Source organism: Myotis daubentonii, chromosome X, assembly GCF_963259705.1.
Source record: "Myotis daubentonii chromosome X, mMyoDau2.1, whole genome shotgun sequence".
Classification (NCBI taxonomy): domain Eukaryota; kingdom Metazoa; phylum Chordata; class Mammalia; order Chiroptera; family Vespertilionidae; genus Myotis; species Myotis daubentonii.
This window is the reverse complement of record NC_081861.1, coordinates 131,569,674-131,585,794: the sequence shown is the minus strand read 5'-3', so window position 1 is coordinate 131,585,794 and position 16,121 is coordinate 131,569,674. Positions and strand designations below refer to the sequence as shown.

At 42.9% G+C, this 16,121-nt stretch overlaps 1 protein-coding gene and 1 non-coding gene across 4 annotated transcripts in view; both read right to left on the bottom strand.

Moving 5' to 3' along the window:
- Window positions 1–16,121, bottom strand: part of CTPS2 (CTP synthase 2) — a 128,143-nt gene that overhangs the window by 75,440 nt on the left and 36,582 nt on the right. For all 3 annotated transcript variants that reach the window (XM_059680423.1, XM_059680424.1, XM_059680425.1), the window contains exons 8-11: window positions 14,735–14,886; window positions 9,409–9,541; window positions 5,058–5,146; window positions 3,164–3,258 (exon numbers count right to left, since the gene is read on the bottom strand). In XM_059680423.1, the coding sequence (XP_059536406.1) occupies window positions 3,164–3,258; window positions 5,058–5,146; window positions 9,409–9,541; window positions 14,735–14,886 (469 nt within the window). The remainder of the gene's footprint in view (window positions 1–3,163; window positions 3,259–5,057; window positions 5,147–9,408; window positions 9,542–14,734; window positions 14,887–16,121) is intronic.
- On the bottom strand, window positions 9,751–9,860 carry LOC132225355 (U6 spliceosomal RNA). The gene has a single exon (XR_009450876.1). It is a non-coding gene; the product is annotated as a U6 spliceosomal RNA (small nuclear RNA).

The window sequence follows — 16,121 nt, the reverse complement described above, 5'->3', positions numbered from 1 at the left end:
AAAGCATTAAAAAGACCCAGCTGTTCCAAATGTTAACACAGCTGTTCCTGTAAAGTTGGATGGTCTTTCTGTACTATCTTTTCGAGAAGGAATAAATTTCAACTTCAACATTTTTTCATTCTGATAAGAATATTGTGGAGTTCTGTTGAATGGTTCTCCGCTTTAAGTGGCGAAAAGATGGATCTGGGTGGGAATCGGAGGTCAGGGCAGGTATAGACAGCAACTTCTCCCAGCTTCTTGCTACTAACCAAAGCAATTATAAGTTCTCCAAACTCTCTAAAAGGCAGGATAGTGAAGATTTTAGACTCTGAAGGCTGTAAGGTCTCAAACTCTGACATTGTACCAGAAAAGTTGCCATAGACAATATATAATCAAACTAGTGGCCTGGTGCATGGATTCATGCACATTGAAAGGAAATTAATTAGAAGAAATATTTTAATATCGCTATTCGCCCTTTCTCTATAATAGAAGTGTCAACCAAATTCATGATTGACAATGACAGATTGAAACACACACGTGCAACTGGCGCCAGCAAGAGCTTTATATGTATTGTGCACGTGAGAGTCAACTTAGCCTTATATATAGAATAAACTTGCTTAATTAGACCTGCTTTCTGATTTAACTAAACTTTTTCCATCCCGGGGAAGCACCCCAATTTCTCTTTCAGGTAATTGTCAACAACACAGCAGTAAATAGCAACACAAAGCAGATTATTATTGTAAATCACCCAGGGAGAACAAAGGGTAAAATATTTAACTGCAGCAGTGTTTGACTATATTCTGCACAATGAAAAAACCTGAAGTCATTTTCAAGGTCCACTGTTTCTTACTTCTTTTCAGTCAGGTCAAGTTTCTAAGCTTTCTAAATCTCCGTTTTCTGGCTAATGAAAAGAAAACAGGATTCCACCAAGTCTCCTGTCTACCTACTCCAGGACTTCTGTGAGGATCAAATGAGATGAGGCATGAGAAAATGCTTCACAGACATTTGGTTAAAGTGTAAAATGTTTGCACCCGCCTATAAAGCAAGCTGTGTTCCTGGGCTGAAGAAACTCCAAGCAGGCGAGTCGCTAGAGAGAGGAAGCCCGGCATTGATACGTGATGTTATTACCCAGTGCCCACAGCAACTGTTTCCAGGCTGGGCTAGGCTGTGGACTGCATTTTGTGCCATGGGGTCTTGGCAGCGATTTGGTGGGGTGTCACTCCTGGGTGGTGGCGGAGCCTGTGTCCCACTTGGGGGAAGCTGAGTGTTTCTTTGTCAGTGCCAGGTCCGCAGTGCCATTCCTCTGTAAATGGCCAGTGCATGTCATGGCAGCTCCTGCATTTAGTATCTTCCCCCTGGTGGTCAGTGCGTGTCATAGCAACCGTTCAGACAGTCAGAAGGACACTTAGCATTTCAGCCTCTTATATATATATAAACTAGAGACCCAGTGAACAAAAATTTGTGCACTCGGGAGGGGGGTTCCTCAGCCCGGCCTGTGCCCTCTCGCAGTCTGGGACCCCTTAGGGGATGACCACCTGCTGGCTTAGGCCTGCTCCCCGGGGCATTGGGCATAAGCTGGCAATCAGACATCCCTCTGGCAGCCTGGGAGTCCTCGGGGGCTGTCCACTTGCCAGCGGAGAGCAGGCCTAAGCTGCAGTCAGACATCCTTAGCGCTGCTGAGGAGGCGGGAGAGGCTCCCACCACCACCACTGTGCTGGCAGCCATCAGCCTGGCTCGTGGCTGAGCAGAGCTCCCGCTGTGGGAGCGCACTGACCACCAGGGGGCAGCTCCTGCATTGAGCATCTGCCCCCTGGTGGTCAGTGTGTGTCATAGTGACCAGTCATTTCCAGTCGTTCTGCTGTTAGGGTCAGTTTGCATATTACACTTTCATTATATAGGATAGAGGCCTGGTGCATGGGTGGGGGCCGGCTGGTTTGCCCTGAAGGGTGTCCCTGATCAGGGTGAAAGTCCCACTGGGGTGCCTGGCCAGCCCGGGAGAGGGGCTGATGGGTGTTTGCAGCTGGTCACACCCCCTTCAGGATGGGGGTCCCCACTGGGGTGCCTGGCCAGCCTGGGTGGAGGGCTCATGGCTGTTTGTAGGCTGGTCAAGCCCCCCCCAGTGGGGACCCTCACCCCATGGAGGTGTGGCCAGCCTGGGTAAGGGGCTGATGGCTGTTTTCAGGCTGGCCACACCCCCTTTAGGGTTGGGGGTCCCCACTGGGGTGCCTGGCCAGTCTGAGTGAGGGGCTGAGGGCCGTTTTCAGGCTGGCCAAGCCCGCCCCCCACTGGTGAAGGAAGCTCCCAGCCTCTCCTTTTTTTCTTTTTATTCTGGGATTTACTTACCTCCTATAATTGAAACTTTGTAGCCTTGAGAGGAGCTCAGAGCCGGTCAGGGCGGGCGGGCGGGAAGCTTGGCTTCCTCCATCGCCAGGGGCAACCAAAGCCTCCTGCTCGCTCCAGCTCCGTGGCCACGGCTGGCTGAAAGCAGGTATCTGGGGTTTATTTACCTTCTATAATTGAAACTTTGTTGCTTTGAGTGGAGCCCAGAGGCTGCGGCAGGCAAGAAGCTTGGCTTCCTCCATCATTGGGGCAACGAAGCCTCCTGCTTGCTCCAGCTACGTGGCTGCCATCTTGGTTGGGTTAATTTGCATATAGTCGCTCTGATTGGCTGGTGGGCATGGCTTAAGGCAGGGGTGGGCAAACTTTTTGACTTGAGGGCCACAATGGGTTCTTAAACTGGACCGGAGAGCCGGAACAAAAGCATGGATGGAGTGTTTGTGTGAACTAATATAAATTCAAAGTAAACATCATTACATAAAAGGGTACGGTCTTCTTTTTTTTTTTTTAGTTTTATTCATTTCAAACGGGCCGGATCCGGCCCGCGGGCCGTAGTTTGCCCACGGCTGGCTTAAGGCATAGCGAAGGTGCAGTCAATTTGCATGTTTGTCTTTTATTATTGTAAATTAGTGTGGCTATGTGCTGATAAAACTTTACAAAACAGGCCACAAGCAAGGTATAGTCTTCAGGATATAGTTTGCTGACCCCTGTAGCAGACTATTTGGTGCCTGAATACTCAAACATGAGTTCACACCTTTCACATTAACAAACCCCATTAAGTGTCACCCCTACTAGGTGTCAAAAATAAAATAAAGTCATAGTTAGGATCCATAAACATGAATTTTACCCAGAAAAGGAATCTTCTTTGCCCTTGCCCAAGAAATCGCCTGGAGTTTGCCCAATGTTCCTCTGATTCCGAAGCCTCCTGGCACCAGAACACCACTGCAATCAACACACAAGATGAGAGTGAATTTGACATTATTTTTATTTTTGAAACTCTTATTTTCAGCCTTTCATGCTTACTCATCCCCAATCCAACATTAGAGCATACGCTTGAGGTCTGTATTCAGAATTGATTACATGCTCTGACATCCTGAACTTTCTTCTTGAAATCTTCCCAATGTATAAAGAAGTTGCAACAATTTCACACAACTGACCCTAATATCTATATTTTTCTGATAGGTCTTTGTGGCATGAGCATAGTGACTGAGACCTCAATTCAATATGGAGTGTGCAGGAGGCAGCTGATTGATGATTCTCTCTCATCACTGATGTTTCTCTCTCTCTCCCTCTCCCTTCCTCTCTGAAATCAATAAAAATATATTAAAAAAATAAATAAAAAGCCACTGGTTTATCTGAATAAAAATAGGTTAGGGGTTTGTTTTGTTTTGTTTTTATTGATTTTTTACAGAGAGGAAGGAAGAGGGGTAGAGAGTTAGAAACATTGATGAGAGAGAAACATCGATCAACTGCCTCCTGTACACTCCCTACTGGGGATGTGCCTGCAACCAAGGTACATGCCGTTGACCGGAATCAAACCTGGGACCCTTCAGTTCACAGGCCAATGCTCTATCCACTGAACTAAACCAGTTAGGGCAGGTTAGGTGTTTTTTTTAAAAGCACTTTATAAAAATGTTAAGATCTCTTACATAATTAGAAAGAGTTAATCTGGTAAAAATCAGCCTAATATTTCAATTGCTAATTAAGTAGGGGACATAAAATTTTCACTTTAGACACCTTCTATACAAACACTTATTTGAAAAGACAAGACTTCAAGAAAAAATCCAGGACGGTCATGCTACCCTCACAATACAATGCTACCCCCAAGAGTTCTGTCAATTACTTATATAATAAAAATGAAAATAAAATTATGTGGAAAAGAAAATATAACCAAGAGAGAAGGGTTGTCATGCTTGCACTTTAACTTTGTGTACGATCCATCTCTGCATCTTTCAGTACAATCAACACACTCTCTCTAATACAGGATGCCCATTTTCCCCCAAATAAAACCAGTTCCATTGCAAGTGCCACTAACATTAACATGGCACATTGAAAGGTAAATGCGACAGTTGGAGAAAGATAAATATCACATGATCTCACTCATATGTGGGATATAATGATCAACATAATCTAATGAATAAGAATAGATCCAGCCCTGACCAGTTTGGCTCAATGGCTAGAGCGTCAGCCTGTGGACTGAAGAGTCCCAGGTTCGATTCCGGTCAAGGGCATGTGCCCTGGTTGCAGGCACATTCCCAGTAGTGGGTGTGCAGGAGGCAGCTGATCGATGTTTCTCTCTCATCAGTGTTTCTAACTCTCTATCCCTCTCCCTTCCTCTCTGTAAAAAAATCAATAAAATATATTTTAAAAAAAGAATAGATCCAGAGACAAATGGTAGGGGAGTGGGGGCTAGAGAGCAACCAAAGGACTTGTATGCATGCATATTCGCATAACCAATGGACACAGACACTGGGGCGGTGGGGGCTTGCCCAGGGTGGGAATGGCTGGGGGGGGGGTCAATTGGGGAAAAAGGAGACATATGTAAAACTTTAGACAATAAAAAAGAAGAAAAAAAAAAGAAAAGTAAATGTGATGTGAATGTTTCACAACCACCCCTAATGACCATAAGTACTCCAGGCTACCTTTCAAAATGCAAAATTTAACAATTGGGTCAATCAAATCCTTACAGAAAAAGCACAGTGCCATTCTCCTAACTAGGGTGAACGGTCCCCAGGACTCACTCAGCTTTGCATAGCTTCTGCCACGCCTCATGGAATTTCACAGGGTCCTCAGTTTCGGTGGTGTGCTCCAGGTCAATGGAGTCGATGTACTAAAAACATCCAACAGATAAAAAGAACATTTAAGAAAAATAAATACTCAGAAATACAAGAACTATCTAACACTATGACAAAATTATTCAATAACTACTTGTTATGCAAACACTGTACTGGACACTTGGGATAAAAAAGCATGATCTTTGGTGGGGGGGATGGGGGTAATGTGGGGATAAGGACACATATGTAATAACTTAATCAATAAAGAAATTTTTTAAAAAAAGAAAAGCATGATCTTTGTCTTAGAGCTCTTATTATCTTTAAGGAAGATTACAAAACCAGATAAACAGGTAGCAACAACATAGTGGAATAATGGCCACAATGAACAAGGAAGAGAATGCTGCGGAAGTAACCAGCAGTCACACCTAATCTAGACCTGGATGCTGAAGGAAAGAAGGGAGGCAGTATCACCAGAGAAGACTGCTGGGAAGGTGATGTCCAAAAAGCTAAGCCCTTGAGGATGAACAGAAGCAAGATGAGCATGTGTGTGCTAGTTGGGAGGCAGGTGGGAAGGTGCGCAGAAGACAAAAGGATAATGGGGCAGAGGGGGTGGGAAGTGCAGAAACAGTATATAAAACCTCAGAGAAAGAAATAAAGTGGTGGCCACTCTGGGGACCTCTGAAGAGGCTCCACCCAGCCAGAGAAGTTTACACTTGAAGCCACTTAACGATCTTAAGTAAAGGGACAACAGGAACAGAGAGAAACTGTAGAAAGATCATTCCAGAACAATATGGAAAATGAAGGAAGGACTGGAAAGCAGTCGGGATATCACTGCAGTAGTTCAGCAATGTAAACACAGCAACAGACTGGACTTAAAAAGAATCCGCCAGGACCATGACTCAAATAGTACTGAGCAGAAGCTAATGCCAGTGAATTCTATTAAATGAAAACTCGTGTCAACAATTCGTATGTTCTTTTTTTAAAAAAATATATATACTTTATTGATTTTTTACAGAGAGGAAGGAAGAGGGATAGAGAGTTAGAAACATTGATGAGAGAGAAACATCGATCAGCTGCTTCCTGCACACCCCCTACTGGGGATGTGCCCACAACCAAGGTACATGCCCTTGACCAGAATCGAACCTGGGACCCCCTCAGTCCGCAAGCCGACACTCTATCCACTGAGCCAAACCGGTTAGGGCAACAATTCGTATGTTCTTAACAATCCTCACATATCTATATTATTTTAGTATTTCTTTTGTAAAAATTATTACCTGATTACATATTAAGATATGAAATTTTAAAGGCTCAACACAATTTGCATCATAACAATTTTTCTATTGGTTTTCTGTTTTCTACAAGGGGGTGGAGGACTTGGAGGGATGGAAAGAACAGGAAGGGCAATATTCCTTGGAAAGCCAAAAATTACAAGTGGTTAGAAAAGGAGGCTGCAAGAGGTGAGCCCTAGCCGGTTGGTCAGTGGTTAGAGCGTTGGCCTACAGACTGAAGGATTAGGGGTTCAGTCCCAATCAAGGGCACGTACCTTGTTTTCAGGCTCCATCCCTGGTGGGAGGTAAACAACCGATGTGTCTATCTCACGTCAATGTCTCTCTCTCTCTCCCCCTCCCTTCCATTCTCTCTAAAACTCAATGGGAAAAAATATCCTCAGGTGAAGATTAACAAAAACAAAAAGGAGGCTACAAGAGGTGAGAGAAAAGTCATAGGTCCCAAGCTGGTGGAAATTACTAAATTTCTTGGACATAAAAATATATCTTTTTGCTCTTTATATAAAAGTTTTACCAAATAAATCATGATGATAAGGGTTTCTTGAAGTATGATATACTCATGCAGAATTATCATTAAATATAAACATTTCTATATAGAGAGAGAAAAGTCTAGAAAGATATGCATTAAACTGGGAATGAGAGGTACAGAGAAAAGTGGGATATCAGGGAAGTGAAATCTTTCGCTTTCTGCATTTTACATGAACCTTTTTAAATTTTTCTATACTGAGCAGGTACTTTATATCTCACAACCACAAAAAATATACTCAAGCTCAGCCAGCGTGGCTCAATTGTTGAGCGTTGACCTATGAACCACGAGGTCACGGTTCAATTCCAGGTCAGGGTGTATGTCCCGGTTGTGTTCTCCATCCCCAGTAGGAGTCGTGCAGGAGGCAGCCGATCAATGATTCTCTCATCATTGATGTTTCTATCTCTCCCTCTCCCTTTCTGAAATCTATCTATATATTTTTTCTTTTAAATAATATGCTCAAGTTATATATAATAATTCCATCCCATAATACTGATGTTAAAAAAACAAATAAAATACCTTTCACGGCGCAGCTCAGAGAACCGCGCTAACCTTTCGCTGCGCAGCTCAGAGAACCGCGCCATCTTTGATTAAGCTCGGCTTTGAGAACCAGAACCGCGCCATCTTTGATTAAGCTCATCTTTGATTAAGCTCGGCTTTGGAGAACCAAAGCCGTGCCATCTTTGATTAAGCTCGGCTTTGAGAACCAGAGCCGCGCCATCTTTGATTAAGCTTAAGCTCAGCTTTGAGAACCAAAGCCGCGCCACCTTTGATTAAGCTCAGCTTTCTCCTGCTTATCCGATCTTTAAACCTAAACCAACTGGTTATTTTTTATTTCTTTCTTTTAAACCAAGCAGAAAAGCCTTGCCGAAGCAAGGCCACCAAAAATTGGTCAGCTGCCTCCCCCGGGGAGCTAGGGAAGATGGAGATACTGGCCCCCTTTTGTAATTCACCGCTCGGGTAAAAGCAACTCCTATTACGGTGTAATGGTGGCTACTTTATGTTAAAATTCAGTGCTAGAGTAAAAACGTCCAGGTTACCCTCTAAATAGCAGTCCAATATTCAGGAAATAAATTTAAGAAAACTTTTAAATTTGTCCTTTTTAACCTCAGATTGTCATTTTCCCGTCAGCCTCATTTACATAATATGCAAATTTTACCGTCGCTTTTAGTAGAATAAGCTGCCCACAAAAACCTTGTCTAGGAAATAATTCTTTAAAAAAAAGTTTTGCTTTTTTTAAAAAATTGCTGATAGTATTACAGATACCTCCCTGTTCTACCGCGCTTCTTCCCCTAACGAGGTCTTATGCCGGTGTTAAAACATTAAACTAGCACTTCTATTTCCTGTGACTAAAAACATTAAGACAACGTTACTTCAAGAGTTTCCACTGGGAAAAAAAAAAGAGTGGACTGAAGGCTACAAAATACTTAATGTGAAAAATTTGTCTACAGAATATATAGACCTGGGGTGGGCAACCCCTGGCACGCGTGCCAAACATGGCACAGCAGTAACTTTTGCTGGCACGTGAAACCCTCTCTTATAATATTCCATTTACAATTTTTTTCTTAATATCGACTTTTTAAAAAATTCTTTATTAGTTAAGATATTACAAATGTGTCCTATCCCCCCCATTAACCCCCTTCCTCCCCCCCGCCCCCACTCATGCTCTCATCCCCCTGTTGTCCATGTCCATTACTTTGGCTTATATGCATGCATACAAGTCCTTTGGTTGATCTCATCCCCTTACACCCCCCACCCTAAAAATAAATAAATAAATAAACAAACAAACAAACAAACAAATAATTAGCCCTAGCTGGTTGGGCTCAGTGGATAGAGCATAGGCCTATGGACCGAAGGGTCCCAGGTTTGATTCTGGTCAAGGGCGTGTACCTCGATTGCAGGCTCCTCCCCAGCCCTGGCCCTGGTCGGGGCACATGCAGGAGGCAACCAACCACTGTGTTTCTCTCACATCGATATTTCTCTGTCTTTCCCTCTCTCTTCTACTCTCTAAAAGTCAATGGAAAAATATCCTCGGGTGAGGATTTAAAAATAATAATAATAATAATAATAATAATAATCACTGTTTGCCAGATATCACTCCTACAAGTTAGAAAAGGCAATATAGCATTTTTAAAATCTGGATTCCATTTCAATTGCTAAAGGGGAAAAAAGTTCTATTATTTTCTTGTTAGGCAAATATAATGTACTTACATGAGCATGAAGTATATATGGCCCTGGATGTGCAAAGCCTAATTTCAGGAACTGTGCCTTAAACCTGTATGCTCAATAAAGTTAACATGACTATCAGTGGAAAGGCCTGCTTACAAGGTTGGCCCTTGGCTGGCATCTGGAAACTTGGACTTGGGGGTCCTTCAACACAATCAACCTCTTTGATGAGATCGGTGCGTTCAGGGTGATTTGGCCATAGACACAGTCTACCTCTCTGAAGCACAAGCTGTATCAGAGTGAATGACTGAAATATCCAGACGACCGGGCCGTGACTCACCATCAGATTCAACTTGTGGTTGATGGCCAAGGCTGAGTGTTCCAGAGCTTTAAACACAGAGGCATAGCAGTCCCTCAGCTTGGTGTATTTGCCGACCAGGGCTATGGAGCACGTTTTCTGTAGCCTTTCATACCTGGGAGAGAGGACAAGCTTAAGGTTATATGCATGTATCTTATCTCCGTTCCCCTTTGCAAATTCAGACCTTTACCTTCTCCCCTTTCATGTTTTTGTTGTCACAGAGTATCCTGATTTATGCCGAGAGCTCATTTCCGAATTGCAGTAGCTATTGTCTTCTTCTATCTTTTTAAATGTTTTTGCCTCCTCTAACCTTTATGTGATATTTAAAAAATGGAAAGCTTCACAGATTTGCATGTCATCCTTGCTCAGGGGCCATGCTAATATTCTCTGTATCACTCCAATTTTTTTAGTATGTATACTGCCAAAGCGAGCACCCAAGGCGCTTTTCAAAATCTGAGGAGCAGACAAGCCTTGAACTTGATGTACTTGATTCAAATCTCTACCCTACCCCCAGGGAACTCAAACCTGTAGGCAGATTTCAAAATCATAAGAAATCCCCACGTTGCTTTACATAAGCAAGCACAAATATAAATCAGAGAAAAAGTTAAAAGCATTAAAAATACAAAAAGGCTGTCCCCATCTTATAAACATGAGCTGTCCTTGAATTCATTCATAAGGAGACATTGTACTAAAAAATGCATTCTCTGTCAATAGGAAACATTCCAATATCAACTTTGTAAGGTGACATTATATAAGAAAACACATTCTAAGTGTCTACTTTAAAAATTGCTACACCTATATAATTTTATTAGCCAATGTCACCCCAATAAATTCAATAAAAACTTTTTTTAAATTGCTACATTCCCAGCTGGCCCACAAAAGCCAGGTTATTCATGGCATGCCTGAAAAAAATGGTGCTAAGAGAACCATTTAAAATGTTACAAGGCATTTAGATCAATTTTATGAGGAAATTCCATTCTACATAAGATGCTTAATCACATTTTGCCATTAGAGGCACAATCTTTACTGTTGCCTTTGTCAGGAAATCTGTTCAAAGAACATGAGAGATAGCTGGTCTGATACTAAGTAGGTAGAAATGTCATCTTGGGGCTGAAGATATTTTAGGGCTTGGAAGCAAACTCTCCAACACCTAAGAACAAAAATGTTACATGATGAGGAATATTCCTCATTCAGATTAACATCTGCAAGGATTACAAAAGCAACATGATAGCAAACAGCCGCTAGAAGGAGAAAAATACACAGGAAGCAAAGAAGTCAAAACTGTTAGGAAAGGTGACTTTCTAGGAAGGTGATTAAAGTACCTGAGAGAAGGCTGCTAAACTTTCCACTTGCTACTTAATTTTTTTTTAATATATTTTATTGATTTTTTACAGAGAGGAAGGGAGAGGGACAGAGAGCTAGAAACATCGATGAGAAAGATCGATCAGCTGCCTCCTGCACACCCCCCACTGGGGATGTGCCCACAACCAAGGTACATGCCCTTGACCGGAATTGAACCTGGGACCCTTGAGTCCGCAGGCCGACGCTCTATCCACTGAGCCAAACCGGTTCGGCGCTACTTAATTTTTTAAAAATATATTTTTATTGATTTCGGAGAGGAAGGGAAATGGAAAGAAAGACAGAAACATCAATGGGGAGAATCATAGATTGGCTGCCTCCCACACGCCCCCTACTGGGGATCAAGCCTGAAAACGGGGTATGTGCCCTGACTGGGAATTGAACGCGGGACCATTGAGTCACCATAGCCCGGCTCACTTGCTACTTAATTTTATGTTGCTCTGGAGATTCCGTAGCTGCCCTTGCTTCACCCAGCTCTACATAAAGGACGCAGGTAGCAAAGCTAGTTGGTATCAAGCCAAGATTCCAAGAGACAGCAGAGGTAAGTACTTCCTGTCCCAATGTTTGGCCCATGGGAACTGGGGATCACAACACATTTGAGCACAACAGCTTGGCTGAGCCCTCACCCCCATTCTCACTCCTACATTGAGGGAGGGACATCAACTCTGCTCCCTGGAAGGAAGCAGTATTAGAGTCAACACTGCCAGTTTCTCCTTCCACTTACTCATGTCTGGTCTTCCTAGGGGAAGAGGAGCCGCTCGGCAGCCGGGTGGGATAGGTAAGTCCACACCAACCAGGGAGGAGGGCCTCTGTCCAGGAAGGTATCCTGGGCCCACACTTCTGGTGCCCTCTTTCCCTCTCGGACGCACAGGCCAGGCTCATAGAGCAATGCCCAGACCAGCCCAGCCTCTACTTCATAGTCTTTCAACCATTACCTGGGTGTGAGAGGCAGGCTGTTGACCCTGCTGTGAGCTGCTGGTGGGAGGCAGGCCTGGGGTCCACGTCATAGGGCCATCCCCCACAGGCAAGTCCCCTCACTGAGAGGTGAGGTTGTCCCCACTTTGGCCTTGGGTCCCACACAAGCTCTCCCATTCAGTTCAATGAGGAACCTCTGGCCTCTGAGCAGCACTGGACCTTCATGATCAAAGCTGCCCTTTGACCTTTGTTTTCCCCTTGTAGCTCTCTACAGCAGCGGTTCTCAACCTGTGGGTCGTGACCCCTTTGGCGGTCGAACGACCCTTTCACAGGGGTCGCCTAAGACCATCCTGCAGATCAGATATTTACATGACGATTCATCACAGTAGCAACATGACAGTGATGAAGTAGCAACGACAATAATTTTATGGTTGGGTCACAACATGAGGAACTGTATTTAAAGAGCCAGCAGGTTGAGAACCACTGCTCTACAGGCTGCCCTGAGGGAATAAGGGCTAAAGAATGAACACTCCAAACTGCCATTACCAATAAACCAACATACTAACTGCCAACATGATGCAGAGAGAGTGATGCTCAATAGCCCCCCAGAATCTGTGAATGTGACCAGATTTGGAAAACAGGTCTTTGCAGATGCAATTAGGTTAAGGATTTTAAGATAAGATCATCCTAGATTAGGATGGGCCCTAAATCCAAAGATAAGAATCCTTATAAAAGAAGAGAAGTGGGGAAGACAAAGAGAAGTCCATGAGATGACAGAGGCAGACATTGGAATGATGCGGCCACAAGCCAAGGAACACCAAGGACTGCTGTCAGCCCCCAAAGCTGGAAGAGACGCATGGAATATATTCTCCCTCTGAGCCCCCAGAAGGAACCAACCCTGCTGATGCTTTGATTTTGAACTTCTGACCTCCACAATTGTGAGAGAATAAATTTTTGCTCTTCTAAGCCACCCAGTTTGTGGTGCTTTGCAGCAGCAGCTACAGGAAACTAATACAAAAACCAAACACTGGCTTTAAAAAGCACAGAGGCATAGAGTATAATTTAGAGCAGGGGTCCTCAAACTACGGCCCGCGGGCCACATGCAAATACAAATATTGTATTTGTTCCCATTTTGTTTTTTTATTTCAAAATAAGATATGTGCAGTGTGCATAGGAATTTGTTCATAGTTTTTTTTTAAACTATAGTCCGGCCCTCCAACGGTCTGAGGGACAGTGAACTGGCCCCCTGTTTAAAAAGTTTGAGGACCCCTGATTTAGAGCTATTTCCAATAAAAAGAATTACAAGCCCTGGCCAGTGTTGATAAATGGTTAGAGCATCGGCCCACGCACTGAAGGGTCAAGGGTTCGATTCCTGGTCTAGGGCACATACCTGGGTTGCAGGTTCACTCCCCACTCCCAGTCGGGGCATGTGCAGAAGACAACCAATCGATGTGTCTCTCTCACATTGATGATTCTCTCTCTCTCCTCCCCCCCTTCCTCCCTCTCTTCCACTCTCTCTGAAAAGCAATGGAAAAAAAATGTCCTCATGTGAAGATTTTAAAAAAAAAGTTACAATACTAAAATGTCTCATGCTTAAGGAGGATGAGCCCCAAGCTACTCTAAAAATTCCTACAAAGTGACTGATTCCTTAAGCATTTTGGTGGGCAGGGGCTTAATTTATCTTCATTCAGAAGAGTACCTAAGCTCAGAAACTACACTTTATTCCTGATTCTACTTGACCCAGAAATTCTAAAACACTTTTTAAAAATAATACTTTATTGTTGAAAGTATTATATATATATATATCCCCTTTTCTAAAACACTTTTTAAATTTTTTAGTGAAAGGACAAAGAAACTTTAATCTACTAGTCATCTACCAAGGTCAATAATTTTGTCAGCATCATATCGTTTTAATTGTCGTTAGCAACATCAGTAATCAATTCTTAGTGTCTGATTCAATGTTAAGGCCTTATGTGTTTTGTTTCATTGCCACAATATAGGTACTAGTACCCTCCTGTTATGTATGGCTAGAAGAAAAAGCCCAGAGAGGTTAAGTAATCTGCCCAAACTCACACAGCTAGTGAGAGGAGAAGCTGGGGTTTGAATCCATGGTGTTTGATGTCAAAGCCTACATTTTTTTAAAATTTAGATGTAATCAACATGTATCATATTAGCTTTACAGGTACAACATAATTCAATATATGTAGATATTGCTACATGAGCACCACAATAAGTCTAGTTAACATCCATGAACACATACAGTCAGAAATATTTTTTCTTGTGATGAGAACTTAGTTTTTATTTGAGAGAGGGGAGAGAAACATATATGTGAGGGAAACATAGATTGGTTGCCTCCTACACATGCCCCGACCAGAGATCAAACCCAAAACCTCACCCTAGCTAGTTTGGCTCAGTGGATAGAGCATCAGCCCGTGGATTGAAGGGTTCTGGGTTCAATTCAATCACGGGCACGTATCTCAATTGCAGGCTCAATCCCTGGGTCAGGCTGGGGTGTGTGTGGGAGCCAACCAATCCATGTGTCTCTTTCATATTGATGTTTCTCTCTGTGTGTCTCTCTCCCTCCCTTCCACTCTCTCTAAAAAAAATTAATGGAAAAATATCCTAGGGTGAGGATTAATAACAACAAAAACTAATGATGCTGATAGTTAATAAATGTGGGGTGGAACAATAACAAATAGCCAAAACTTCCCATTTAAAAGGCTTTTCTTTAAGAAATTAACCAAATCTTAAAAACAAGCAAAATCAAACAAGAAACAGAAAACTCATATTTAAAACTGTTTAAAATATCCAGAAACTAAGAAATAAACTAATAAATAAAGCAAAATGCTCAAAGGCCCCAGAAATCTTCAAAGAATACAGTAAAACATCCTAACAATGTGCTAGAGCTTTAAACATATCCATACAAAACATACACATACAGAAAGCCAAATGCAACATACCTTTTAAGGTACATGCCAGTCCTACCCCCAAACCCAAGAATTATTAAAGATTGTTAATAATTCCTTTTACGTACCTGTCAGCCATATTTTTCCACTTGAAAAGCAAATTATTTGCAGAATCACCAATGGGCAAATCCAATCTCTCTTTGAAATATTTAACAATGCCTTGTTCCTCCAAAAGCACAGGCACTCGGTATGTAGAAGAAACATCATGGATACATATGACCTGGTTGATGATAAAACACCATATTTAAGTGGAATGACGCAAATATGCCACAGAATGAGCTCAAGAATAAGCCAGAACTCAAGAGTCTGGCAGTTCATTTACACGTATAGAAGAAAACCAAGAGCCCAGCCACCTAAACCAGAGGCAGAATTAACACAAGGTTAGTTTGATCAAATTACAAAATGTTTTGAAGTCATTATTCTACCCCTGGAACCATGGATGCTGTGGTAGAATAAAAAATATATAAATATATATAGTATATGGTCTTTGTTCTCATTTTCTGAAAGAGCTTCAAAAACCTTTGGAATTTTCTGAGTGACAGGGGTATCTTTGTTATGCTAATGAGGTGACTCAGGGTGGCCCCTAGATGGCTTGAGGATGGGAGTTAGACACCAGAAAAAATGAACCAAGTCATTAGAAAGCTGGAACTTTCAGCCACCTGAACTCCAGAGAGGGGATGGGGATGGGGGTAGGGGGAAGAGGGGTGTCTAGAGATTGAATTCAATCATGTGACCAGTAATGAACTCCCAAAAACAAGAAGACTGGGGAGCATCCTAGCTGGTGAATATACAGGTGGGAGGGAGGGTGGCTTGCCCTGACTCCAAGGAGATAAGAGCTCTTGCACTCAGGACCCTCCCAGACCTTGCCCTATGTATCTCATCTCACCGTACATTTGCACCCTTTATATATAGCACTTTCCTGATTCTGTGAGTCATTCTAGAGAATTCTCAAACCTGAAAGGGTTGTAGTCAGCCAGGCAGAAGTGTGGGTGGGGACACTAGAAACTTATGGCTGGTGTCTGAAGTGAGGGCAGTCTTAGAAAGGACTGAGCCCATAAACCTATGGAGTCTGACTCTCACTCTGGGTACTTAGTGTCAGAGTTGAATTGCAGGACTCCCAGCTGCTGTCAGAGAATTGGTGTTGGAACATGGATGCTTCTTTATATGTCAAGACACACGGCCCAAGGCACCATGTTCCAAGTCTAGGTTAAAGCAGCAGCATTAAATGCATACACCTTATCTCCTAAGTGTGGGCATGTAATTTGTTTGTTCGTTCATTTGTTGCTGCTGCGGCTGCTATAGTTGCTTTTGTCCGCTTTCTTCTTGTGGGTAAATTTACAAACCCACATTGAACACAGTCAAATTAATTACACCTGTTAGAAGAGAATGGCTCCTTTGCCAGGTGGTGTGGTTGTTTTTCACACTTGCCCTAACGAGCTTTCACCACCCTCTCAA